Raw genomic sequence first — 25,376 nt, 5'->3', positions numbered from 1 at the left:
CGTCCAGGGTTCGCGTCATGGATCACGGCGCGCTCACCGCTCCCCGGCTCAGGGTCGGGACCGGACGCGGCGTCGTCCGATCGCGGTCGCTCACCGGCGCGCGCGCTTCACAACGTCTCGCGTCCGGCGCTCCTATGATGCTCACCCATGCGTCGACGAATCGGGCGTGCGCGTGGGTGCCGCAGCAGCCGTCGAGGTTGCGACTCGGCGCGCGTCGGTCGAGCGCGATGGAGGGGCTGCGGCTCGCGTCGTGCGGCGCCTACGGATGCGGTGGACGAAGGCTGCGCGGATTGACCGTCCGGTCGCACTCCGGGCCCCACGGTACGACCACGGCGACCGCGCCTTCCCCGTCCACCACTGCGCCCATCCGCCTTATCCCGTAAACCCTGGCGAGCTTAGGTTTGCCAGCGCGATCGCCCCCGGTCGGCTTTTTCCCGCGGAGGCGGCACCGCCGCCGCGGCTGGATCCCGCGCCCCGTCCGCGATCTTCGCGCGCGATCGCGTCCATCACGCCCCCGAGAGCATCGCGCTGACGTTCCCGCGCCCCGTCCCACCCACCCTCATCGCGCGCAGGCCACTCGCACGACAACGCGGGCGGACGACCGAGCTTCACGAACGACGACGACGACGCCTCGCACGGCCACTCGCACGCTTCCTCCGGATGCTGCGGCGCCCCGTACGGATGCGGCGCGGACGCCGACGGCGGGGCGATGTACATGCAGGACCCCTCCGGGTCCTACGACGAGGAGGCGTTCATCGCCGAGGCTGGCTTCTCCGGCGACTCGGGTGACGCCATGCCGGAGACGCGGGGGCCGAAGGTTGCGACGAGAGCGGGGCCGAACGGCGTCGAACGCGCGTTGACGGCGTTCTACCGCGCCACCGGCGTGGGTTGGATCGCGGATAAGCTCAAGGGAAACGTCGCGGTGTGCGCGGTGTCCTGGTTCTTCCTCATCGTCGGGGGCGTCGCGCACCTCTGTCGGCACATGGGGATGGAGACATCCGTCACCGCCGCGTCCATCGAGACGGCTGCTACCGTAGCCGTGTACGCGCTCGCGGGGACGTCGGAGTTTGTCGACGTCTCCTACGAACTCGCGGTGGGCAACGTGAACATACACGTCCTCACCACGCTGGCGGTGGCGGGCACCGTGCTCCTCGGGTGCGCCATCGAGGGCGCGATGCTCTTGGTGCTCTTCGCTTCGGCGCACTTTGTGGAGACGAGGTTGACGGGACACGCGAGGGGCGATTTGCGGATGCTCTGGGCGACGGTGCCGGGGGAGGCGACGATCGTGGAGCTGAGGGAGGACGGGTCCCCGGACGCGGACAGCGAGCGGCTCGTTCCGGCGAGGGACGTCGGAGTGGGCGCGAACGTGTTCGTCAGAGCCGGACAGCAGGTGAGAAGCTCTCGGCGGCTTTTTTTCCTTCCTCCTCTTTTTCCGGTCCGGTCTTTTCGGCTCGTCCCTCTGTTCGCGCCCAGCCCCGCGCCGCCGCATCGTCCGTGAGGATGACTTTCGCAGAAACCTTCCAAGGCGGGATTAATTACCCCGGCGATGGCGATTCAACCGAAACATGCCGTTTACCCATCTGAGACTTTACGGCGGCGAATTGGATGCGCGACTTTACCTCTTTCCTTACCCGCCTCTTTACCTGGTTCATTTCACGCTCCTTCTCGTATTCTCACCCCCGGGTCTCTCTCCTCCCACCGCCGCGTTCACAGGTTCCCCTCGACGGGATCGTCGTGCACGGCAGCGCGCTGGTGTCGATTCAGCACATCACCGGCGAGGCGCTGCCGGTGCTTAAACGCGTCGGCGACGAGGTGCCGGCGGGCGCCGTCAACTCCGACGGCGCCCTCGTCGTCGAGTCGATTCGATCTTCCGAGGATTCCACCCCCGCGAGGATCGCGCGGCTCACCGAAGCGGCGCAGAACCGCCGACCCGCGGTGTCGAGGCTGTTGGACAGCGTGGGCGACCGCTACTCCAAGGCTATCCTCGCGGTGACGGCGCTGACGATGGTGTGCGGGCCGCTCGTGTTCGGCTGGCCGTTTTTGGGGCGGGGCGGAGCCATGTACCGCGCGTTCGCCTTTTTGTCCGCGGCGGCGCCCTGCGCGCTTCTCATGGCCCCGCTGGTGTACGTGGCCGCCATCGGAGCGTGCGCCAGACGCGGCGTGCTGGTTCGAGGCGGCGTCACCTTCGACGCCCTCGCCGAGTGCGGCACGGTGGCGTTGGACAAGACGGGGACCATCACGAGCGGACGGATGAAGTGCGTGTCCATAAGACGCGTCTTTGGCGACTCTGACGGTGTGAACGGTTCGAGCGAGAGTCCCGGTTTGAACGGCGACGTTCGAAACGGGGGTTTGAACGGAGGAGGTTTAAACAGCGGTTTCGGGGGGCGCGTTCCCGCGTACGTGGGCGCGATGAACGCCAAGGAGACGCCCGAATCGGGCGTGGCTGTCGCGGAGAGAAGCGGAGAGGTCGGGGACTCGGATCCAGCGTCAGCCTCGGCGAACACGACCGACTTTCGCTCTCTCTCCCCGCTCGAGTCTCCCGCCGCGTTGGCCATCGCGGCGTCGCTGGAGCGGGGCGCGACGCACCCCATCGCGCGCGCCGTCCTCGACACCGCGGCGGACCAGCCACCGGGGGCGCTTCCGGCGGTTGCGGTGAGCGATTTTCGTGTCGTCGCGGGATGCGGGGTGGAGGGCTTGGTGCGCGCGGCGACGACCGCGGGGGCGGAGGATGGCGACGGGTCCCCGTCGTGCGGCCCCGCGCGGCTGGCGCGGTTCGGGAACCCCGACTGGGCGTGCGAGATTTTGCGCGACGAGGGCAAGAGGCGGGCGATGAGAGACGCGGCGGCGACTGGGGGAGACTCGTCCAACGCAGTCGCCGCTTTGGCGGTTCAAGAGGCGGCCGGGTTTGACGACTCTACTACTAAGGGTTCGAATGTCGCGAACAAGAACGGCAAGAACGGGGACGAGAGCGCGAATGGGGGCGAGGACGTGCCGTGTGACGTCCACGTAGACACCACGTGGCAGTCGGAGAACCTCGCGTGCGTCTTCCGATTCGCCGACTCGCTCCACCCGAAGGCGGCGACGTCGGTGGCGTCGCTTCGATCCGGTTCGTGGCGCAAGGGCGAGGGCATGGACGTGTTGATGCTCACTGGGGATAACCCTGCGAGCGCCAACGCCATAGCCGACGCCGTGGGGCTGCCGCGGTCGAACGTCAGCGCCGGCCTAACCCCGAACGATAAGCTCCGCATCGTCGAGGAGCGCCGCAAGATGGCGGTGGCGGATGGTTCCAAAAAACACAAGCGGGTCGTCATGGTGGGCGACGGGATCAACGACGCTCCCGCGCTGGCCGCCGCGGACGTCGGCGTTGCGGTGGCTTCTACCCCCTCCGAAGCCGCCGCCGCCGCCGCGGACGTCCTCCTGCTTCACGCCGACTCGGACGGCATCTCGCAGCTCCCCGAGCTCTTCGACCTGGCGGCGAGGACCAAGTCCGTGCTGCGCCAGAACATCACGCTCGCGTGCGCGTCCATCGTCGGCGCGTCCCTTCCCGCGCTCGTCGGGGCGTTTCCCCTGTGGCTCGCCGTGCTGCTGCACGAGGGCTCGACGCTTCTCGTCGCCATCAACAGCGTGCGGCTGCTCGGCACGTTTGGCCGGCAGCCGCTTAGGAAAAGTACCGTCGCGGCGTGTGCCGGCGTCTTTCTCGCGTGTTGCGCGGGTGGCGCGTGGCTGTATCCCACGGTGCGGGCTGGGGTGGCGTCGTGGGCGACGAGCGCGGTGGCGACGCCCGCGTTCGTGGCGGCGTCCATGGCGATCAAGAGCGGCTACGCGGGCCTCCTGGCGGGATGCCTTCACACGCTGACGGGCCCGGATCACCTCGCGGCGCTCACGCCCCTCGCCGTCGGCCCGTCGCGGATGCAAAACGCGATGATGGGCGCGCTGTGGGGCTTGGGCCACAACACGGGCCAGATTCTCTTCGGCCTCATCTTCGTGCTGCTCAGGGATAAGCTGCCGTTCAACATGGAGGTCATCTCGCAGTGGGGACAGGGCATCGTGGGGGCGACGCTGGTTATCATCGGCGTGATGGGCTGGCTCGAGGGCCGAGCGCTGGCGGAGGGGCGCGGGCACTCGCACTCGCACTCGCACTCGCACGGCCTTCCCTTTGGCCTCGGCGACTTTGCCAAGCACACGCACTCGCACTCGCACTCGCACGACGAGAACGATCCCACCGCGGCGATCAGGTACGTGCACTCCCACGCCAACGGCGCGGTGGCGCATTCGCACGACGAGGACGACGAGCATTCGATGCACGAGCACGGGGGTGAACACGGCCACTCTCACGCGCACGAGGATGGCCACCACGGGATGGGAACCAACAAGCGTTCGGTCGACGGCGACTGGGAGTCCGACGACGCCGTCGTGGGGTCGGGGGACACGGAGACGGCGCGGCGGGTGCGCGAGGAGGGCGGCGAGAAGAAGGGTTCGTTCCTCTCGTGGACGTACATCACCGGAACGATTCACGGGCTTCAGCCCGATTCGTTGCTCCTGCTCCTCCCCGCCTTCGCGTTGCCGAGGCTGCAGGCCATCGCGTTCCTCGGGACCTTCTTCGTCGGCACCGTCGTGGCGATGGGAACGTACACCGCGTGCCTCGGCGCGGGGACGGCGGCGCTGCAGAAGAGCAACCCGAGGGCGGTGAGTGCGGTGAGCGTGATATCGTCCGGGGTGGCGGTGGCCATCGGCGTGGCGTTCATCCTCTCGGCAATCTTCGGGTTTGAGATTTTCTGATTTTATTTCTTCGCGGACTTTCGGGAGGAGGGGGTACCGTAAAACGGAGGCGGAGGAGGAGGAGGAGGAGGAGGCGCGCGGGGAGGGCGCGCCGCCGGCGTCGAACGGCGGACGACGCCCGCGGCTGGGACTTGTAAAACTCCGATTGATTATTCATTCATTCATTCGTCGACGAAAACGCGAGCCCTCTCGCCCTCGCCGCCGTTCACAGTTCGTCCGACCCGCTTCCCAGCAGCGCGTACTCGTGCGCCGGCCCGCTCCCGTCGTCCTTGGACGCGGGTATCCCGTCCACGATCCCGGCGTCCACCCAACCCCTGTCGCGGTTGTACGCGACCGACTCGCCGCCGCTCCGGAGACCCTTCCGCGACGAATCTTTGAGAGTCGACGACGAGACGACAAAGTCGGAATCGGCGTTCAACTCGTATTGAACGCCGTCCAGGTGCGCCTTCGCCGCCACCTCCGGGTCCACCCCGTGCGACTCCCACGGCGCCGCGGGTTTACTCCCGTCCTTGTTCGCCACCACCCGCCGCCGCGCGACGCCGTCCCCTCTCCGGAAACTTCCAGACCCGCTCGGGCTCGGATTGGACCGAACGTGATTCGACTTTCGATCGCCAGAATCGTTCGCCCTCTCCCTCCTTTTCCCGCCACCCACGCGCGGGTGGTGGAGCGGGTTGAAGTGTAGGGTGTTCCTGTGCTCCAGCGACTTGCTCAGGACGCCGGTGACGTCCGGCTCGCATCTCCGAGGCGGCGGTCGGAACAGCGTCGGGTCCAACTTCAAATTCATCCGCCTATTGTTATACACGTTTGAGTGGTTCCACGCGAGGTACGTCGTGACCACGGTGATGACCGCGCCGCCGTCGGTCCTGTGGAACACCGATCGGATCGGCGTGTGGTGTTTCCCGTCGGTGGAGCGATGCGCGACGACCGTCTCCCTGGTGCCGTAGCCCGGCACCGTTCCGTCCCATCGCTCGGCCCATCGCTGCGTCCCGTCGCGGCCGTCGTCGTCCACGCGCTCCTTGCCTCGGAACGACGCGGCGACGTGCGAGAGCCGCGTCTGCACCGCGGGACCAGGGGTCTGCGCGTGCACGCACGTCGTCGCGTCGTCTTCGTCGTCGTCGCCGCCGGGATGGTCGACGCGATACGCGACGCCCTTGCCGTGGAGGATGAGAAAGGTGGTGGCGACGCGCGTGCCGTCGCGCGATCGAACGTCGATGCGCTCCGCCTGCACCCTCCGCTCGTGGTACACCGTCGCGAGCGTGCGATCGCCGTCGTGCTCGGACGCCACCGCGTCGGTGTCGCCCTCGGCGCGCGTCACCGTCCACGCCACCTCCGCGACGAACGAGCTCGGAAACGCGGGCGGGACGAGCGGGATGCCGGTGTCGAGATCGACCTGGATCTGCCGCGGCGTCGTGCCGGGGTTTGCCGCGGGCTGCACGTAATCCCCGCCGACGAGTGCGCCGCGCAGCGCGAGGCACAGCGCGGCCAGCGCGAGCGCCGGGGCACCGCCGGGGAGCGCCCGTCGCGCCATCGCGTCCCGCCCACTGCGCGCGTGAAACCAAAGAACGTGCCAACACTCACTCGCAAACAACCGGCTCGGCTGCCATTTTTGACAAGAAAATCAACCCCCGCTCTCTCCTATCCTCTCCTCTCCTACCCGCGAATCGCCCCTCCTCTGACATCCGCCTTCGATCTCCGCCGACCGCGCTCACCACACGACGCCCCACGCCGGCGAACCCCCTACGTCACCACCGGCTCGTACTTTCCGAACAGCACCGCGGAGTTGTGCCCGCCAAAGCCGAAAGAGTTTGACAACGCGACGCGAACGTCGAGCCTCTCCGACTCGCCCCCAACCAGCAGACCCATCTCCACGTCGTCCTCGGGATCCTCCAGGTTGATGTTCGGGTGAACCTCCCCGCACTGGATGGCCTTGACGCACGCCACCGCCTCCACCGCGGACGCCGCCCCGAGCAGGTGCCCGATCAAGCCCTTCGTGCTGTTGATCTTAAACTCGGAATTTTTGCCAAACATGCGCTGCAGCACCCGGAGCTCGGCCATGTCACCCGCCGGGGTGGACGTGGCGTGCGCGTTGACGTAGTTGACCGCCGAGGCGTCCACGCCGGAGTCCTTCAGCGCGCGGGTGATGGCGAGCTGAACGCCCTCGCCGTCGGGGTGCGGCTCCGTCATGTGATGCGCGTCGCAGCTGTACGAACCGCCGAGAACCTCCGCGATTGGCGTCGCGCCCCTCGCCAACGCGTGCTCCAAAGACTCGAGCACCAAGACGCCCGCGCCCTCGCCCATGACGAACCCGTCGCGACCTTTATCCCACGGCCTCGACGCCGCCGTCGGGTCGTCGTTGCGCTTGCTGAGCGCCTTGACCGCGCTGAACCCGCCCATGCCCGACGGGAGCACCGCCGCGTCGGATGCGCCGGCGAGCATGAGATCCGCCTCGCCGTTGCGAATGTGATCGACGGAGTTGAGGATGCAGAAGTTGCCCGAGGCGCACGCGGAGGAGATGGAGTAGTTGGGTCCCATGAACCCCAAGTCCATCGCGGTCAGCGCGCTGCCCATGTTGGTGATTGCGAACGGGATGCAGAACGGGTTCATCTTCTTGTGCCCGATCCAGCTCGGGTACTCCTTGACCAGATTCTCGGTCGCCGTGCTGAACGAGTGCATGCCGCCCATGGCGCTGCCGATCAGGCAACCCGCGCGGGTCTTGTCCACCACCGCGTCGAGTTCCTCCCCTTTGGCGAAGGGCAAGCCCGCGGACTGCAGAGCCTTCTTCGCGGCGACGATCTGATACGCGATGAACGGGTCTACCCTTCGAGCCATCTTCTTGGTCATGAATTCCTCCGGGTCGAACCCCTTAATCTCGCCCGCGATCGTCGTCCCTTGCTCCTCGTGCGGGGTCCACTCGGATATCGGGGAGATGCACGACTTCCCGGCGAGGAGCTTGGCGTAGAAGTCGTCGACGTCGTTGCCGTGCGCGGTGACCACGCCGAGGCCGGTGATGACGACCCTCTTCTTGCCGTTGCGGGTGAGCGAGACGCCCTCCGATGAAGCCTTGGCGTCCGCCGCCGTCGCTCGCACGACGACGGCGCGCCCGCGGGCGACGCGGGCGACGTTCGCGCCCGGCTTGACGATCGGTTCGCGGCGCGCGGACGCTCGAAGCTTCAGCGCCACGGCGAACTGCACGGTCACCGCGGAAGCCATTGCGACGAAGGTTTGATTTCTTCGCGCGCGTCTCCTTTTGCGTTGTCGCGATCGCCGAGGCCGTCCTTCGTCTCGCGCGCGGGTCGATACGGCGGGGTCGAGTTCCCGACTGCGATCGATCGAGCGAACGGACGGACGCGGATGCACGCGACGCCAAAAGTCGCCGCGGGGGGAGGTGGCGCGGTTGTGAGCCTCCTATATAGGCGACGAGCAGGTTTTAGGGCGGTGGAAGCTTCTATCCTCCTCAGCCAATCAGGAACCGCCACTCGTAATCCTCTGACGCCCCGAACGAACCGTGAACAGACCGTGAAAAATCCCCATATACAAACGGGTGCGCTGCTCCCGTGGCGGGAACGCGCCAAACATTTGGATACGATAGTTCTTCTTTGTTCCTCCGGAGTCGTCCCCGTCACACCGCGCGCCGAGGGCGAACCGACGCACGAAACGCGCGCTTCGTTTCCGACGCGTCGCCTCGGACGTCACGAATTCGCCGACCGCCCAGCCAGGGAACTCCCCGGCAGTGCCGGTGCCATCTTCAAATTTTGGCTCTTGTTCCCCCGCGTTGTAAAGAAACGGACGCGGAGTGACTCAGCATGAGAGGGAGGGCCAACCAGCTCCTCCGCGAGGCGCGGGTGCTCCTCAAAAAGGCGACGCGGGCTGCGTTGGGTGAAACCGGCGAGTTCGGTTCCCTGGGTTTGCCGAAACGCGTCAAGAACCTGCAGCGCAAGGCGCTCAAGGAGGCCGCGGGAACGGCTCAGACCGCCCCTCAGAAAGGGTGGCCGCGCGGATACGAGTTTAAGTTTCACCGGACGACGCGCAAGTTTCGGAACGACTGGATCCACGAACCGGAGGATTCGTCCGCGGGGAAGCTCGCGTTCTGAGACGTTTCGTACCACCGCGCCTTTGTACCACCGGGAGCGACGCGATATCTCGTCGCGCCACGTGCTCGGACGCGTCGAGCCGTTTGTATCATAATTAACGAGAGGGAAAAAGTCATCTTCGTTTTAAGAAAGTCGACTACGCTTCGCAAAACGCTCCTCTCCTTCACCGCCTTCGGCCCCACGCGCCGGGCGCCTTGGGCCTCTCCTCCTCGTCGTCGTCGGAGTCGACGTCGCCGTACTCCCACATCCCGCGTCGTTCGCGTCTCGCGCGCTCCTGCGCGTCGAGAAGATGCGTCGCGCTCGGGTCCTTCGCCGAGCGTCGATCGACCCGAGCGAGACCCGCGGCGACCATCGCGGCGTTGACCGATTGATCACTCTCGGCACCCTCGGCACCGTCGGCACCCTCGGCACCCCCGTCGGCACCGGTCCCGAAATCGCCGCCCAGCGTGACGTGCCACTCCGGGGACGCGTCCGGGTCCCACGGCGCATCCGGCGCTCTTAGCCGTCGGTCGATCCTCGCGTCCATCGCGCCGCCGCCGGACACTAGCGACGCGAACAGAGCCTCGGCGTCCCTCGATCGTTCCCCTGCGGCGATTGCGACGTGCGAGAGGACGCAGAGGTGCGCGAGCGGGGGCGTGGACGCGAGCTCGGGCGGAAGCGGCGCGAGGCGTTCGCGGGGTAAACGCTCGCCGTTGCCGAAGTCTCGGTAGTGCACCGCGTACGTTTCGTTCGCCGTTCCCCGCTGGCCTTCGACCGACGTCACGACGGCGCGGTACCACTCGTCGTCGCCGGTGAAGCGTCCCGCGACCAGGGTTCCCTTCCTGGGTTCGAATCCCACGCGCGACACGTTCGGCGAGAGCGTCTGCAGCTGCGAGTGGAGCCACGCCGCGCGGTCGCCACCCGTCGCGCGCTGGCAGAAGAACCTCCCCGCGCCGACGACCTCGGTGACGCCCAACTCGCAGAGCTCGGCGGGACCCGATCGTGCGTGACCGGCGGCACCGTCGGCACCCCCCTCGGCACCCCCGCCGCGCGCGGCAGCCTCCGCGGCCGCCTTGTCCGCAGCCTCCTTCTCCGGGGACCAGTCGACCCAAACTCCAACTCGAGCGCTCTTCGCAGCGTCTTGGGCAAGAACAAGAGCTTCGCCGTTTGCACGTCCTCGGGGATCGTACGAGTCGTGCAGCGTGCCGAGTCCCCGGCGGAGGAGCTCGACGCCGAGGTTTAAAACGGTCGGGGCCTTAGCGTTACCTTTGCCGTACGTCAGGGTGCCGAGAAAGGTGCCCACCTTGTCCACGGCTTCCACCTCGATTTCGCAGTCGCGTTGGCAAAGCGTATGGCGGACAAATCGATACGCCTCCGCGGCGCCGGGCTCGTCGCCCCTCGGGCACCTGACGCCGGCGATGGCAAAGGCGACGATGGCGCCCTCCTTGGGAACCGAGAGCTTGAGCCTGTGTCCGCTGAGGACGTAGTCGACGATGGCGTGGGATCGCCCGGCTCTTTGCAAAAACGGTAAAATCTGTCGCGACTTTTGGGCGTTGGTGGATACGTCGTTGACGTGGTGCACCGGCGCGGGTTTGTCCTTGTTCTGGACCCCTTTCTTGCCCTTTATCGCCCGCTGTTCCGCCTGGACCAAGTCGTCGTACCGCAGCGAGCGCTCGTCGTCGTCGTTTCGGTGCCTGACGACGGTGGCGAGGCCGCGCAAGACGAGCATCTCGGCGACGTTGAGCTCGGCGACGCCCGTGTCGTTCGTCGCGGCGGATCCGTCCTCCCCCTTGAGCTGATCCGTCGGGAGCATCACCGTGCCCATCTCGAGCGTGATGCCCGGCGCTTCGGCGCCGGCGCCACCCGCGGTGCCCCCGTTCGCGGTCGGAATCTTGCGCACGTACTCCATCGACACCTTCACCGATTTACCGACGCACCGCACGCGGAGAAACTCCTTCGCCTCGTGTGCCCACGGCTCGGGCTTGATCCCGCGTCGCTCGTTGCCGAGCTTCGGGGCGCGGATCGAGGATAGCGTCACCCGTCGCTCCACCCCAGTCTCGGCGTCGGCGACGACGATGGAATCCCCAGACGCCGCCTCGACGACGACGCCGACGAAATTTTTACCGACGAGGGAGTTCGGGTTGGGCGGCGGCGCCACGTAATCGCGCCACACGCACCGCCTGTGCGCCTTCGCCGCCTTTTCCGCGGCCCGGAGCTTGGACGCGCCTGCGGTGATCATGGACAGGGACCAGTCCACGCATCGCGCGAGGCCATTACCGGCGAGAGCTTCGGCGAGGTCGGCGCCATCCCCGGGAATTCGCACCGTGCAAAAGAGGTTGTCGTACTTGTCGGTTCCCTCCGGGACGATGTGCACGTCGCGGTTGAGCAGGCGAACCTCGGTGAAGTGCTTCGCCTCGCGCGCGAACGGCTCGGGCTTGGCGTCCGCCGCTCCGTTCGGCGCGTCGGTCGCGGCGGACGTCGCGTCCCCGCCGGCACCCGCGTCGTCCGAGAGATGATTCCTTCGCGAAGATTTCATCGCCGGCGCCTGGACCCCCGCGAGAAACACCACGCACGTCGCGTGCCGCGTCTCCGTCCCGTCCGTCATGAGCTGCACCCTCAGCGCGGCGCCGTTCAACACCGCCTCCACGACGCACGGCACCGGTCGGCCCTTCATCGTCGGGAGGAGAGAGTTTGGATCAAACGCGTGGGGTACGATTCGCACCGCCGTCGCCAGCTGTGTCGGATCTTTGGTCCACACGCCGATGGCGGCGGCTTGCGCCGCGGACTCGGCGGCGACGAGGTCCTCGTGGTTGGACGCCTGGTCCCCGCCCCCGACGCGCACCTTGGCCCATCCGTTGGCGACGGATTCGACGGCGGCGTTGACGTCGCCGACGTAGACTTGGCCAAACTCTCGTCCGATGGATTGGACCGCGTACTCGACGCGGAACTTGACCTGCTTGCCGATGAGGAGTCGGCGGAGGAACTCGCGCGACGCGAACGCGAAGGGCTCGTCCCTGCCGTCCCGTCGGGCCTGGGGTTGAGTTTTGGGAAGTGACGGTGGTGAGCGGAGACGGATTCGGGTCAGGGCTCTCGGCGTCGCCGGCGTCGCGGCGAGCACCGATCTCGCGGACGACCAAAAGTCGGCCTCGGGGCGCGCCTTTGTTGACGACGGGTTGGGGAGATCGCGAACCGATCGGGACGGGGCGCGCGCACCATGCGGGGAGCCACGAGCGACGCGAGGGTTATGGTCTTTTCCGGAGGAGGTCCGCCCTGTTCGCGATCGGGAGGGGTGTCGGGATATCGGATCAGGACGTGGATCGCGGGGATCGCGGCGGCGCGCGGTGATCGAGCCGGGGGGGTACACGCGCGGACGATCGGTTGTTCGTCTGAACCCTTTTTTGACGGGACGCGGCGGTTCGCGCGGGGGGGTAAACGCGGGCGCTCACCTGCGCGGCGTTGCCCATGACGACCACGCAGTCACCGCTCGGCACGGCCTTGACGAGGCCGTGCATCCATCCCGATCCGTGTGCCATTGTTGGAGGGCGCGCGTGCGTGAACCGGCGTCCTTTGGTCTGCCGCGCGACCGATTTCTTTTCTGACGTGGACGCAAACGGACTGCAAACGGGGTGTTCGGGAGGCGAACAGGAGGCGGTCCTGTGTGGGGGACAGGAAAAACGCAGAGATTTTGTGGCCGACTCGACTCTTAGCGTAGCCATCGCAAGCGTCAGCCGTCACCGATGAGACGCGCCGCGCCACGTTCTACCAGCGTCAACCCTTCTTCACCACGGACGCGAACGACACCTTGAGCTTGCGCGCCCCGGGCCCCGGCGCTGTTCCGAACCCGCCAGCTGTCAGGCCCGCCGCGCCGCCGCCGATGTCGTCATCCATCGAGCCCAAGCCGTCGATGTCGTCATCCGGCGGCGCAGCCGGCGATGGCGGCTCCGACGCCGGACGATCCTCGTCCCCATCCGCATCGGGCGGCGCCTCCCCTTCCTTTTCGGGCGGCGCGACCCCTTCCCCTTCCTTGACCGCTTCTTCGTCCCCCTCGGGCGCGGCATCTTTGGGCTCGCCATCCTCCGCCACATTCGCCCGCTTCGCCGCCGGCTCGTCTCCTCCGTCATCCGCGGCACCCCCGCTCTCCTCGGCACCCCCCTCGGCACCCCCGCGCTCCCCTTCCGCACCCGCCCCATCCGCCTCCTCCTCCTCCTCACCCGCTCGGGATTTGCGCTTCACCCCGACCGCCAGCTGTGCGCCCGGACCCGCCGCCGCCGCCGCGGAGATCGCCGCCGCCTCCGCGCGAGCCCTCGCCGCCGCAGCCGCCGCCGGATCCGCCGCGGTCCTCTCCGCGTCCGTAACGCTCGCCGTAACGCTCGCCCACGCCGGGACGTCCTTGCGCTTCATGTGCTTGACGTGAACCTCCATGCCGGGCTGCCACACCAGCGTGCCGTCCGATCGGTTCACCCAGTTGGTCACGAGCATCTGAAACTGTTCCACCGCGGGGTTGAGGTTGAGGGTGCCGCGAGGCGCGGGCGCGCCGGGCTCGGGGGGCGGCGCGGGACCCAATCCGAGGTAATACACGCAGTGCATGGCCGGGTCCCTGTTTGGATCCTTCTTCTTCTCCGGGTACGGGTGCGCCACGAGCGCGCCGCCGCTGCACGTCTCCACCCCTTGCACCAGCATGCGCAGGCGCGAGTGCACCCACCCTTCCCACTTTTTGAAGTCATCCTCGGACACCGCGGCGATGGTCACCTGCAGGTAGTGCTTGTGCATCGTGAAGAACGGCAGGGGCTCCCACAGCGACTCCCATCGCTTCTTGCTCATCAAAACCTCCGCGCACACCTCCCGGCCCCGTTTAAACTCGTTCTTCAAGACGTGCAGCGTGGAGTGCGTGACGTTAAAGGTGGAATTTTGCGCCGGGTACGCGGGCGTGATGATCTTCATGAGCTGGAACCTCTCAGCCTTGTTCACGCGCTCGTCCCACACCCTCAGACCGTGTCCCTCGTCCACGATTGGCGTCAACATCACCGGCGTGCTCCACTGCCACGCGTCCCAGAGCTGGAAGAACGAGTACACGAGCATGGACGGAGCCGCGTTCGGGTACAGCTGGCACACCCTCGCCACGAGCAGCGCCAGATTGACGCCGCCGAAGTATCCGAGGACGTTGGAATACACCCCGCGCTCTTTCGCCCACACCCTCAGGGCTCGCAGGGCGATGCGAAAGGCGTCGTGGTTGGGCACCAATCGAAGGAGCTGATCCGCGACGCGGCAGCCGTTCAAGGACTTGACCGACGCGTCGTCGAGATTTTGTAAGATTGTCGTCTGGCACACGTCGAGATCTTCGGGGACGGACACGTACGAGCCCATGCACACGTACGCGATGTCGATCTCGAAGCCGCGGAAGACGAGCTTGAGCTCGGGTACGACGGCGTCCGGGACGGCGACGACCTGGTCCGTGCCCGGGTGGTTCTTCATCTCCAGGTAGAAGGAGCCCTCGTAGCCGGTCCACTCGGATCCGAAAAAGTCCTCCGCGCGCGTCAGGTGCCGCGGGCCGATGCAGAGGGTGTCGATGTCCGCGGCGGGGCCGTGGACCCCGAGGCGGTACGATCCGAAGGTGTAGAGGTTGCACCGCGGGTCCAGGTCCTCCTCGATCCCCTTGGACGCCGACCGCGCTCTGCACCACTGCTGGAGAGCCTCGTTGATCTCGCCGAGCACCTCCTCGCGTCGCGTGCACTCCTCGGGCGCCTCGAAGACGTTCTCGAGATGCAGGCGCGCCTCGAGGTCGGCGCTGAGCTTCAAATCCATCGGGGTCGGGCCCGCCTCGGAGAGGGGCTTATCCAGCGCCGCCATGGCGATGACCTGATCCACGCGGGGGGTGCGCCTGCGCCCAAGGCGTGTGGTGGAGCTGATCGAGCGGGGGGCTTTTTCCCGCCGCAAAAAGCGCGAAGTTTCAAACGACGGACTGCGACGGAATCGCGACAGCTGTGCACCAGCCAGCCGGGCCGGGTGAATGAACGCCACTCCTCCGGCGCGCGCGAGGGGCGCGCGGGGCGCGCGGGCGATGGATCCCGCCGCGTTGGAGCGCCTTCACGACGCGTGCGAGGAGGGGGACATCGACGCCGCGCGCGCGTTGTGCGACGCGGACCACGCGCTGCTCACCGCGCGAGACGAGGACGGCCAGACGTGCCTGCACCACGCGTGCGCCGGGGGCGACGTCGAGGTTGTGCGATTTCTGGTGGACGCGTGCGGGCCGGGTTCCCTCGGGTGCAACGAGCGCGACGATCACGACATGACGCCGTTCCATCTCGCGTGCGAGTGCGGACACATCGCGGTAGTGGTGAGTGACGCCCGGCCGAACGGAGACGAAGGCGCCGCGCCGACGCGGGACGCGCCCCTCCCGCGTTCGATGCGCCCCTCCCGAAACGAACGTGACATCCCTCCGCTGACATCGTCGTTCCGCTCTTCTTCGCTCGACTCGCACGCGCGCGAGCGCTGACGCCGTGGACCTGACCGCGCATCCGTCCCCGTCCGTCTCGCAGGAGTACCTGGCGTCCCTGCCGCAGCTCGACGTCACGCTCAGGGACCCGGCACGGACCGGCTATTTCCTCGCGTCGAAGCACGGGCACGCGGAGATCTGCGCCCTGCTGGACAAGCTCCATCGCGAGGGGGTGGTCGGGCGCGCGGCCGACGACGACGACGCGGGCGCCGACGGCGGCGGCGCGAGTGTCAGCGTCAGGCCGCTCGCGCAGGAGGAGAGCGCGGTGTGCGTCGTGATGTGACGGATTCGATTCTTTCGATTGTATTGATACAGACGGCGTCGCCGCGTACATGGTTCATCGGCGGGTTGCATCAGCGACTCGCCCGAGATGGAGATGGATGGATGTCGCCTTCGAGCACGCATCCTTCCATCCGTTCATCGTCTCGTGTCACGCCGCCTCCGGACTCCACAGCTCCAGCTCCTCGGGCGTCGGCGCCGGCTCGATCCCCAACCTCGCGAATTCCTCGCTCCGCGCCCACTCGTCAATCTCCCGCGCCCTCGCCACCGGCAGCGGATGCGTCAGCTGCCGCGTCTGCGCGTTGCGGAGGTACCACCCCAGCGGGCTCGAGCTCTCGTCGTCGTATCGCCTCGCCTGATCGAGGAAGGCGTCGACGTTGAGCTGCCCGCTGAGCTTCGGGCACCCGCCGCTGAGCTTCATGAGCACCGAAACCACCACCCTTGGGTCCCCGGCGACGAGTAACGCGGCCCTGTCGCACGAGAGCTCGGCGGCTCGAACCCAACGCATTAAACCGTCGCGAAAGTTATCCGCCACGAATGCGGGCATGAGCGGCGCAATCTCGGCGCCCAGCGTCAGTAAGTTGGCCACCGTGAGCCACACGCCGTGGTCGCACTTGAGGTGACCCATCTCGTGCGCGATGACGGCTTGCAGCTCCGCCGCGGTCATCAGCTCGACGAGCGCGGTGTGCACGACGATCACCGGCTCTCGGCCCGAAATCGCCAGCGTGTACGCGTTCGGTTGCGAGCTCTGACGGATGTACAGCTGCGGCGGGTCGATGTCGAGGACGGCGGAGGCGTCCAGCACGAGCTTGTGCACGTGGGGGAGCTGCGCCGGGCCGACGAGGACGGACGTGCTGATCTGCTCCAGCACCAGCATCTGTTCCGCGACGGGGGTGACGAGCGACTTTGTGATTTGGCTCAGACCCGGGACGGCTTGGAGCAACTGCGTGTTTTGCTGGTCGAGCGGGTGCCGAAAGTCCCTGGCGCGGACCCTCCGTCTTGCCGCGGGCGGCGACGCGGGCGGGGGCGGCGGCGGGTTCGGCGTGCTCGTGGCGCCGCTCGCATCGCTCGCCGACTTCGAGGCGGCGTCCTCGCCGACGGGGAAGGGCCGCGCGAGCGCGGCGAGGCGCGCGCGTCGGCGAGCGGGCGGTGCGGATCTCGCGACCGCGTTGGCAAGCCTCGGCGCCGAGGAGTGCGACGGCGACGACGACGACGGCGGCGGCGGCGGCGGCTTTCCGCGCCTCGCGATACCGCGCGCCGGGTTCACAAGCGCGAGCATCGCGTCCGTCTCTCTCGCTGTCTCTCGGTGGGGCGGTGGCGCGACCGCCCGGCGTCCGGCAAAGTGATGACGCGTTGGGCGCGTTTGAACGAAGACAACTCGACACGTCACCGAGATATTTTCTTTCGCCGACGATCGACCGTGGGCACTGCCGGCCACGCGCGCGCGTCTCGGCTTCGCATCGGCTTCCGAACGCGAACGATCGATGGGCGCGTGCTTCTCGAGCCCCACCGGCGGCGGATCCACCGACGCCGAGGTCCTCTTCTTTCCGGACGCCGCCGGCATGCCCTGCAGGCAGCACCTCGCGGGGAAAGAGTGCAGACGCGCGAATTGTACCTACGCGCACGCCGACACGAGCCTGGTCAAACTCCTCCGACGCATCGACGCCGCGTCGAAGACCCTGGACGTATGCGTCTTCACCATCACGTGCAACGAGATCGCCGACGCCGTCGTGCGCGCGCACGAGCGCGGCGTCAAGGTGCGCGTAATCTCCGATGACGAGCAGGCGCATTCCACGGGCAGCGATCTGCGAGCAATCGCGGACGCGGGCATCCCCGTCAGGACCGACGCGGCGTCCACGCACATGCACCACAAGTTCGCCATCGTCGACGGCGCGACCCTCATCAACGGCAGCTTCAACTGGACCAGGCAGGCGGTGCTCGGTAACCAGGAGAACGTCGTCATCGCGAGAGACGCCAAGTTGGCGGGCGTGTTCGCCAAAGAGTTCGACTCGATGTGGGGCAAGTTTCGCGGTAACGAGTACGGGGGGCGGGGCGGAGGTGGCAACCGGGCGTGACGTGTTCGGGGGGAGCGAGAGCATTAGAGACGGATAGAGAGGTTGAGAGAGGTTGAGAGAGGTGCGATGGTAGTCTACATTCGCAAGCGACCGATCGGGCAATAAAGTCAAAGTAAACGCTCCTCGGAGCTGACGAAACGCATCGCCAACCGATGACTGACTGGCTGCTGTGGGGGGAAGAAGAGCCACTCGGGGCGAGGAGAGCGTCGCACGTGACGCGCCGCAGATGACGGATGCGGCGTCCGAGGACCCTCGGCGCGGGGTTTCGACCGCCGGGGTCCATCCCGCGGCGGAGATGATCGCGCGGGAGGAGCGGCGCGAACCTCCCGGAGGAGCGGGCGCGACGAAGGAGCACGGGGATTCCAACGAAGATGTACGGACGGCGACGCACTCGGAGGAGGACGAGCGCTCCGACGGTCGCTCGGGAGGATCCCTCGGCGACGACGAGGACGACGACGTCGACGACAACGGCGACGACGACGGTTCGAACTCCCCGGACTTCGAGTTTCCCGCCGCGAGCGCCGCCGCCGCGGTCGCGCCCGTCGCCGAAGGAATCCCACCCGCGACGTCAGTGCCAAATCCAAATCCAAATCCCCCAGAAGAGTCGGCACCCTCGGAGTCCGCCCCACGAACCGACCACCCCGGCACCCTGGCACGACTCCAACGCCTCGCCGCGGTCGCGACGGGCGAACTCGCGAACCTGCGCGACGAACTCGCGCACGAGCGCGCGCGTGTGCGCGAGTACGCCGCGAAATTGACGGAGCTCCGGCGCTCGACTCGAACCATGGGAGAGACGGCGCAAGCGAAGGCGCTCGCCGCCACGAACGCCATTAACGCCGCGGTGAACGCCAGGGACGTCGCCGAGGCGGCGTTGAGGACGATGGGGGCGGAGGTGGAGGCGGCGAAGTTGGCCAACGAGCTCGTGAGGGCAGCCGAAGAACGCGCGAAGATGGCGGAGGATCGCGCGATCGCCGCCGAGTCGAGAGCCGCGACGGCGGAGGCGAGAGCCGTCCGCGCCGAGGCGGACGCGGAGAGGGCCGCGTGCGAGGTGCGAGTCGCGCGACGTGAGGTAAGTTCGATGCCTAAGCTCGATACCGACGAGGTTCGTGCTTTGGTCCGAGCAGCGGAGGAAAGAGCCGCAGACGCCGAGGAACGCGCGGCTCGCGCCGAGGCGTCGACGGCGTCGGCTCGTAGCGCGCTTCTCGAGTCGAACGACGCGGTCGCCAGGTTGGAGGCTCGGCTGGCGAAGTGTCGCGCGGACGCGGTCCAGCGTGCGGGGCGGGAGGGTCGTCGCGACTTCAACCGGGGCCCCGGGGCGGACCGAGGCGACGGCTGCGGTCGTTCGCCGGGGGATGAGAAAACGTTCGCGAGCTCCGGAGTGGACGAGGAAAAGCGCGGTCGGGCCGAGCGACGCGACGCGCTCGTCCGCGCGCTCGACGCGACGCGGGGGCGATTGCGAGAGTTGCAGCTGAGGGACGCCGGCGGCGACGGCGGCGCTTTGAGCCGTTTCAAAATGAGCCGTTTCCGCGACGTCTCAACGCCGACGCCGACGAAAAAAAAGGCGCCGGATCCGACGGACCGGTTCCGGCCTTCGCCGCAAAAGGTGCGCCCGGGGACTGACTGACTGACAGCACCGTCGTGTATTACATGAGGGTTAGATATTACATGACACTTCGCGCCGCACGGATCAAGGTAACAACTCGGGTGACTCTCCCAAATCGCGTCAACGAAGGCCGTGTTTGTCCATCATCCCGAGCACGAACGATCTCGCGTCCACCGCCAGCTCGTCCCTTTGCTCGAACCCCCACGGGTTCCTCCAGATGCACAGCACGTCGCTCAGGTCGGGGCTCACGACGTCACTACTGAAGCTCTCGAACGTGATGGGACCGTCGTAGTCGACGCGTCGAAGCCCGCGGAACAGGGAGTCGAAGTCCACGTTGCCCATACCGAGAGCCCCGCGATCGGACTCGCCGACGTGGACGTACCCGAGTCTGTCGCCGCATAAAACCACCGCCGCCTCCAACGACCTCTCCTCTATGTTCATGTGGTACGTGTCGAGGTGGATCTTCACGTTGGGCTCGTCCACGTCGTTCAGAAACGCCATCGCCTGCTCCGCGGTGTTGAGTAAGTTGGTCTCGTACCGGTTGACAACTTCCAAACCGAGCACAACGTCGCTCGTATCCGCGGCCTTTTTGGCCAGCCTCTTGATCGCGGCGACCGCGTTGGCGCGGCCCGTCGCGGTGCACCCGTTCGGATACTTGCCGAGCGCGCTGTACAGGATGCCGCACATGTGCGTCGCGCCGATACCGACGGAGACGTCCAGCGCGGCGTCGAGCAACTCGTTTCCTTTCGCGACGATCGATAAATCGTCGCTCGACACGTCCGCGTCGAAGGAGAGGCCCAAGGACGTGGCGACGCGGAGGCCGTGCGCCGCCAGCGCGTTCTTCGTCATCGCCACGTCCACCGACGACGGGTTCAGCAGGGGTATCTCGATGATATCGTACCCGGCTGCGGCGGTTCGCGCGCACGCGTCGTGCGCGTCGGCTTCGGACCAACCCCCGGTCCACACGAGGGCGTGCACGCCGAGGGGCGATGACGCGCTCACCGGCGACGACGCACCGGACGAGGTCGCCGCGGATGAGGTCGCGCCGCCGCGCGCGTGGGCCCTCGTCGGGACGGACGCGCGGTGGACGGTCGGCGCGGGAAGACGCGTCGTCGTCGTCGTCGGAACCGCTGATTTCGACGATGGCGCGACGTCGAGTCGAAGCCTCTCGCGGCGGGTGCGGTGGATCCGCGGGGTCGCGATGGACGCGGAGGGGCGCGCGAACGGAGCCGACATCGTCGATGCGACGATCGAAACCGGCCGTGCGAGGAGCGCGCGGGGCGAGCGGTGTCGATGATGAACCGGCGATGATGACTGGGCGGTGAGGTGCCTCAAGCTGCTCATCAAAACACCCGAAATAATCATCGCCTCGAGATGTGCGCGCCCAGATACGATGCGAGGCGTCATACTGATTACCCCTACGCGTTTTTGGCGCCCGACTGAGATCTGCCTTTTCCCAATCGCTTTTTTCCACGCCGCGACCCTTGGCGCCACAAGCGGACAACCTTTTGACGGTTTCCACTTGTCAGCTAGACATTATTCCTTTCGGCGCGCGCGACGATGGTGGCCAACGAAGCGCTCGCGGCGAGCCTGAGGGCGTCTCAGGTTCCCCCGTTCAAGGTGATGGAGGTGATGATCGCGGCGCACGCACGCGAGCTCGCGGGCCTCCCCGTGCTTCACATGGAGGTGGGCCAGCCCTCCGACGGGGCGCCCGCGCACGTGTGCGAAGCGTCCAAACGCGCGCTCGACGCGTGCGCCGCGGGTCGCACCACCCTCGGGTACACGATATCCGACGGCATCGATCCGCTGCGCGCCGCCATCGCGAGGGACTACGAGACTCAATACGGCGTGGCGGTGGACCCCGCGGACGTCATGGTCACCACCGGGTCATCCGCCGCTTTCGTCCTGGGCTTCACCGCGGCGTTCGACCACGGCGATCGCGTCGCCATCGCCACTCCGGGGTATCCCGCGTACCGCAACATCCTCGAGGCGCTCGGCGTGGAGGTAGTGTCGATCCCGGTGGACGCGTCCACGAACTTCCAACCCACGGTGGGGCTCCTGGACGCCGCGTTGGACGGCAAACCCATCAAGGGGCTCATCGTCGCGTCCCCTTCCAACCCCACCGGGACGGTGCTGACGCGCGCCGAGCTGTTCGAGCTGATCGACTGGTGCAAATCGAAGAAGGTGTGGTTCGTGTCGGACGAGATCTACCACAAGATCGAATACGGCGAGGAGCGCGCGACGACGGCGCTGGAGGCGCCGGGAGGAGCCGAGACGTGCTTGGTGCGAACCACCCGTCAATTGTTCATCCCGAGCACGATCCCAGACCTAATCCCAGACCTAACCCCCCGTTCCCCCCCACCCTCACGCCGTGATCGACAGGTGATCAACTCGTTCAGCAAGTACCACTGCATGACCGGCTGGAGAGTCGGCTGGGCCGTGGTTCCACCCGCTTTGCAACCGGCGATGCGAGCGCTGCAGCAAAACCTCTTCATCAACGCGCCCAACATCGCGCAGATCGCCGCCGCCGCCGCGCTCGACCCGGAGTGCGACGCCGTGCTGAGGGGCCACGTGGCGAAATACGCCAGGAATCGCGAGATCTTGATGGCGGGGCTCCCGGAGGCGGGGTTCACCAAACTCTCCTCCGCGGGTGGGGCGTATTACATCTACGCTGACGTGTCCGACTTGTCGACCGATTCCATCGCGCTGTGCAAGCGCATCCTGGACGTCACCGGCGTGGCGTGCGTCTCGGGGGTGGATTTCGACAGGGAGCGGGGGCACCACTTCGTGAGGTTCTCGTTCTGCGGCAGCACGGAGACGTGCGAGGAGGCGGTGAGGATCCTTCGCGAGAAGCGCGAAGAGTGGCAAAAGCACTGAAAAAGAAGAGCGCCGTGCGACGAGGGGTCTCGAGAAAACGCGAGACGGCCCTCGGCGCATCCGGGGCGCGTTGGTCCAAACCTGACCACGAACCGATACGCCACCGGAGGGGGTTCTTCGATTTGAACGACGATGAACGAACCCTCTCCCGACGAATCGAATCGCAAACGACGTCGCTCGGTTGGCGACGAATGAAATCATTTATTATCGAATCAAAGCGCGTTACAATCGAGTCGTTCAATCGATCGGCGCCGAGCTTCGCGGACGGAGGCGTCGCGCGCGCGATCGGCGCAGTCTCTACTTCTTGCCCTTCTTGCCCTTCATGCCCTTCACCTTGAGCCCAGCCGCCGATTTCCCGTGCTTTCCCCCCTTGCCCCCCGCCCCGGAGTCCTTCTCCAACAGCTTGGCCTTCTTCGCGCTCCTGTTCTCCGCCTCTTTCGCCCTCTGAATCTTCCTCGCCGCCACGTTCACGTCCACCGTGAAGTCCTTCTCCCGTCTCACCAGTTTGTCGATGAACCCCTGCGCGCGTTCTCGTTCCGTGCCCGTGTCCGTCACAGAGTCAAACTGTCGCCGCCGCCCGCGTGTCTTGATCTTCTCGTCTCCGGGGATTGGAGCGTTGTACTTGGCCATCGACGCCGTGGACTTTGCCACCTGCGCGGTGAGGTCTCTGATCTGCTGCTTCTTCATGCCGTTCAGGGGCAGCGCCTTGACGCCCTTCTTCGGCGCCGCGGACATCTGGAGCGTGGGCGGGAGGACGTGCTTCCCGTGCGTGGCAACCGCGTTTTGCAGATTCTTGAGCTGCTTGCCCTGGTTCTTCTCCACGCGCTCCCGCCGCTCTCGCTCCTCCCTGGTGAAGGGATCCTCCGTCTTGCCCGGAACGTCGGACATCTTCGCGTCGGCGATGATGATGCGATCGGCGTCCTTGACGCGGTCGTAGCCGTGCCGGCGCTTCCACTCGTCCGTCTGCTCGTCGTACACGAGCTTGGAGCGCTTCCGCTTCTTGATGCCCTTCTCTTTCGCGAACTTCTCCCACTTGGTCATGGGCTTCTCCGTGGGAGGAAGCGGCTTGGTGCGCGGGAATTGGGTCGCACCCGCCGGCAGCTCCACGTACCGGCCGTTGACGTCCGCCTCCGACGGCAGCGTGAAGAGGTCCGCGACGAGCCTCTGCAGCACGTCGCGCCCCCGGGAGATCGCGGCGGCGGTGGCGGAATCGCTCGGCGCACGACCGAACACGTCCGGGTCGACGGGCGCGGGATCGGACGCGGCGAGGTTGCCGAGGTCGAGGTCGACCGGGCCGTCGTAGGCGCCGGTGGCCTCTAGCGCGGATGCGACGCGAAGGCGTCCGGCGTCTTCGGTCATCGTTACGATGTCGCGGTCACGGGTCGAGCGTCGGCGCCGTGACGAATGGCTCGACTGCGAAAGGGAAAGGAGTCGGCGGCGAAGGCGGCGGCGGCGCGCGATGGATCGTTCCTATGCGTATACGGTGTGACCAACGATATGCGTTTGTTTCTCGCACACGCGAACAGTTAGGACGCGGTGCGTGAAACCGTTATTTCTATTTCTGGAAATCTGCCTTTTCCGGCGCTGGAATCTCTCTCACGAGCCACTTCGTCCGTGGCGCGCCGGCGGGTCTTCGGTGGGTGATCTTCGTCCGCGGCGGTGGACGTGGACCCCACACTAGACGATTTGTCACTGATCCACGCGTACAAGCCGGTGGGGTAAGAGGTGAGCACCCACGGCCGCGCCAACCCGATTGCCCGACCCGAGGTTTATTTTTCATCTCGCCCGGCGGACTTACATAGAGTCACTCGCGTGAGAGCGTCCTAGCGATGTCACGTGCAGCGCTCAGTCCCGCCAAGAGGAATGTAAGGAGCCACACCAGCTCTCGGCGAACGGCCAGCAGCGCTTTCTGGGGAAGTCCCGGATCGCCGGAGCTCGAGCCGCAAAGACCTACGACGAAAACCTATTTTGGCCATCGTCACCACCGACGACGACGATTGGGGCCCGCCGAACGCGACGCGATTGGCCCTTTTCGACCCGAGCCCGGATCCATCTCGAGGACGCCGATGATGAGGAATCAATTGTCCGTACCATCTGACAGTTTGTGACGATCAACGTTGAATCTCGTTAACCTGAGGCGTCCTCGACATGTTGTTGTTGCCCGAATCACGTTTCGTTTGTTCCCCGCGCTCGTCTCGTCGGCGCTGATGTCACCACACACAACTAAGGCATAGTTCAGTTGAAACTTCACCGGTGGTAATTAGCTGGCGGACTGGTGAAACCATCTCAGCGACTGAGCCGACCGAGCACGCCCAAACGCACCCGCACAAACGCGACCCGATCGAACGAGCGACTCACCACCCGCCCCCCCCCCCCGACGCAATCGCAACCGTCGCAGGCTCCACATCCGGAGCGACGTCGCTTCTCGGGGGCACTCCGGGAACGGACTCGGCTCGCAGGTACGGTCATCGCCCGAGGTGACGCGCCCGGCTTCTCGCGCCCGGCCCGACCCGACCGGAAAGTCGATGAGGATCAACTTTTATCTTAGGACACCTTCGGAGCCTACGCTATGAGAACACAAAATCGTTATCTACTACTGAGACTTTCCGCCGGTCACGCGGCTGACGCAACGGTTGTTCGTGTTTGCTCTCGGTTCGTTTTATTTTTCTTCGGACACTGGGCGATACACGCTTTACCTCGTCTCGCGATTTTCACGCGTTGCGAGCCAGATTCTGCCCACAGAGCGACGCTTAGGTACAGCGGATTTGTCGGGGCTAATCAATCCTCACCGGTCCCTAGAGCCTCTGCGAAATACAACCGGCGAAGCGCGTCTTCGCTCGCTCGACCTTTTACTCGACTCGACAGCTTCTATCCGCGGCGGTCTTTTACCGTAAGTGACGAGAACGTCTTACGACGGTCTTCTGAAGGTTACAGTTGATGACACCGTAACCTGATGCGAACTGATACGCGTGGACGAGCCGCCGACGATGTATTCGGTTTTTTTTGTTTTCCAGTCGCGAGCGACGTCTCCCCTCGCCGTCGTCGGCGCCGGTCGATGAAGTTAACATCTTATCAACCCAAAAACTTTACTGAACACCAAGTGTTGATCTTATAAGTGACCATACTCTCTGAGGCCAGGCCGCCGTCGAGAGAGGAGACGTGCCCGCGACTGTTCTCGTCCAAAGCCCGATTTACCCCTC

The 25,376-nt window shown here is 66.5% G+C and overlaps 12 protein-coding genes across 13 annotated transcripts; 5 read left to right on the top strand and 7 right to left on the bottom strand.

The window, feature by feature from the left end:
- Nucleotides 1-17: 17 nt before the first annotated feature.
- Nucleotides 18-4,779, top strand: MICPUN_62740 (the record flags this gene model as incomplete). Of its 2 annotated transcripts, XM_002505284.1 has the most annotated exons (3): nucleotides 18-321; nucleotides 573-1,390; nucleotides 1,714-4,779. In XM_002505284.1, the coding sequence occupies 3 exons, from the start codon at nucleotides 18-20 to the stop codon at nucleotides 4,777-4,779; spliced, it is 4,188 nt and encodes a 1,395-aa protein (XP_002505330.1). The 2 variants fall into 2 exon arrangements, with proteins under 2 accessions (XP_002505330.1, XP_002505331.1); XM_002505285.1 differs by lacking the exons at nucleotides 18-321; nucleotides 573-1,390 and having other exon boundaries at nucleotides 1,606-2,293; nucleotides 2,492-2,688.
- Nucleotides 4,780-4,984: 205 nt separating this feature from the next.
- MICPUN_62739 (predicted protein) lies at nucleotides 4,985-6,307 on the bottom strand (the record flags this gene model as incomplete). The annotated part of the gene is made up of 1 exon (XM_002504992.1): nucleotides 4,985-6,307. The coding sequence occupies one exon, from the start codon at nucleotides 6,305-6,307 to the stop codon at nucleotides 4,985-4,987; it is 1,323 nt and encodes a 440-aa protein (XP_002505038.1).
- Nucleotides 6,308-6,358: 51 nt separating this feature from the next.
- Nucleotides 6,359-7,989, bottom strand: MICPUN_107159 (predicted protein; the record flags this gene model as incomplete). Its single annotated transcript, XM_002504991.1, has 2 exons — nucleotides 6,359-7,797; nucleotides 7,978-7,989. 2 exons carry the CDS (start codon nucleotides 7,987-7,989, stop codon nucleotides 6,517-6,519), a joined length of 1,293 nt encoding a protein of 430 aa, XP_002505037.1. The 3' UTR covers nucleotides 6,359-6,516.
- A 593-nt stretch (nucleotides 7,990-8,582) lies between these two features.
- MICPUN_62737 (predicted protein) lies at nucleotides 8,583-8,870 on the top strand (the record flags this gene model as incomplete). The annotated part of the gene is made up of 1 exon (XM_002505283.1): nucleotides 8,583-8,870. The coding sequence occupies one exon, from the start codon at nucleotides 8,583-8,585 to the stop codon at nucleotides 8,868-8,870; it is 288 nt and encodes a 95-aa protein (XP_002505329.1).
- A 163-nt stretch (nucleotides 8,871-9,033) lies between these two features.
- On the bottom strand, nucleotides 9,034-12,382 carry MICPUN_98103 (predicted protein; the record flags this gene model as incomplete). Its single annotated transcript, XM_002504990.1, has 5 exons — nucleotides 9,034-9,255; nucleotides 9,322-9,834; nucleotides 9,964-11,880; nucleotides 12,063-12,119; nucleotides 12,296-12,382. The coding sequence occupies 5 exons, from the start codon at nucleotides 12,380-12,382 to the stop codon at nucleotides 9,034-9,036; spliced, it is 2,796 nt and encodes a 931-aa protein (XP_002505036.1).
- A 936-nt stretch (nucleotides 12,383-13,318) lies between these two features.
- MICPUN_98102 (predicted protein) lies at nucleotides 13,319-14,651 on the bottom strand (the record flags this gene model as incomplete). Its single annotated transcript, XM_002504989.1, has 2 exons — nucleotides 13,319-13,388; nucleotides 13,507-14,651. 2 exons carry the CDS (start codon nucleotides 14,649-14,651, stop codon nucleotides 13,319-13,321), a joined length of 1,215 nt encoding a protein of 404 aa, XP_002505035.1.
- A 976-nt stretch (nucleotides 14,652-15,627) lies between these two features.
- On the bottom strand, nucleotides 15,628-16,954 carry MICPUN_109206 (predicted protein). Its single transcript, XM_002504988.1, has one exon. The coding sequence runs from the start codon at nucleotides 16,898-16,900 to the stop codon at nucleotides 15,773-15,775; it is 1,128 nt and encodes a 375-aa protein (XP_002505034.1). The 5' UTR covers nucleotides 16,901-16,954; the 3' UTR covers nucleotides 15,628-15,772.
- A 106-nt stretch (nucleotides 16,955-17,060) lies between these two features.
- MICPUN_109205 (predicted protein) lies at nucleotides 17,061-17,831 on the top strand. Its single transcript, XM_002505282.1, has one exon. The coding sequence runs from the start codon at nucleotides 17,106-17,108 to the stop codon at nucleotides 17,694-17,696; it is 591 nt and encodes a 196-aa protein (XP_002505328.1). The 5' UTR covers nucleotides 17,061-17,105; the 3' UTR covers nucleotides 17,697-17,831.
- Nucleotides 17,832-17,922: 91 nt separating this feature from the next.
- Nucleotides 17,923-19,320, top strand: MICPUN_103218 (predicted protein; the record flags this gene model as incomplete). Its single annotated transcript, XM_002505281.1, has 1 exon — nucleotides 17,923-19,320. One exon carries the CDS (start codon nucleotides 17,923-17,925, stop codon nucleotides 19,318-19,320), a length of 1,398 nt encoding a protein of 465 aa, XP_002505327.1.
- Nucleotides 19,321-19,419: 99 nt separating this feature from the next.
- Nucleotides 19,420-20,535, bottom strand: MICPUN_62730 (predicted protein; the record flags this gene model as incomplete). The annotated part of the gene is made up of 1 exon (XM_002504987.1): nucleotides 19,420-20,535. The coding sequence occupies one exon, from the start codon at nucleotides 20,533-20,535 to the stop codon at nucleotides 19,420-19,422; it is 1,116 nt and encodes a 371-aa protein (XP_002505033.1).
- A 313-nt stretch (nucleotides 20,536-20,848) lies between these two features.
- On the top strand, nucleotides 20,849-22,400 carry ASP3 (aspartate aminotransferase). Its single transcript, XM_002505280.1, has 2 exons — nucleotides 20,849-21,582; nucleotides 21,682-22,400. Exons 1-2 carry the CDS (start codon nucleotides 20,860-20,862, stop codon nucleotides 22,174-22,176), a joined length of 1,218 nt encoding a protein of 405 aa, XP_002505326.1. The 5' UTR covers nucleotides 20,849-20,859; the 3' UTR covers nucleotides 22,177-22,400.
- Nucleotides 22,401-22,473: 73 nt separating this feature from the next.
- On the bottom strand, nucleotides 22,474-23,535 carry MICPUN_62728 (predicted protein; the record flags this gene model as incomplete). The annotated part of the gene is made up of 1 exon (XM_002504986.1): nucleotides 22,474-23,535. The coding sequence occupies one exon, from the start codon at nucleotides 23,533-23,535 to the stop codon at nucleotides 22,474-22,476; it is 1,062 nt and encodes a 353-aa protein (XP_002505032.1).
- Nucleotides 23,536-25,376: the final 1,841 nt, after the last annotated feature.

This window comes from Micromonas commoda, chromosome 11 (genome assembly GCF_000090985.2).
Source record: "Micromonas commoda chromosome 11, complete sequence".
NCBI classification, from domain to species: domain Eukaryota; kingdom Viridiplantae; phylum Chlorophyta; class Mamiellophyceae; order Mamiellales; family Mamiellaceae; genus Micromonas; species Micromonas commoda.
This window is presented reverse-complemented; position numbering and strand designations above follow the sequence as displayed.

What these genes read in the sequence shown, in the direction of transcription:
- ASP3 (XM_002505280.1), top strand. Translation starts at nt 20,860, where the DNA reads ATGGTGGCCAACGAAGCGCTCGCGGCGAGCCTGAGGGCGTCTCAGGTT. An exon ending in GAGGAGCCGAGACGTGCTTG is followed by an intron (nt 21,583 to 21,681) that starts GTGCGAACCACC and finishes CGTGATCGACAG; the next exon opens with GTGATCAACTCGTTCAGCAA.
- MICPUN_109205 (XM_002505282.1), top strand. Translation starts at nt 17,106, where the DNA reads ATGGGCGCGTGCTTCTCGAGCCCCACCGGCGGCGGATCCACCGACGCC.
- MICPUN_109206 (XM_002504988.1), bottom strand. Translation starts at nt 16,900, where the DNA reads ATGCTCGCGCTTGTGAACCCGGCGCGCGGTATCGCGAGGCGCGGAAAG.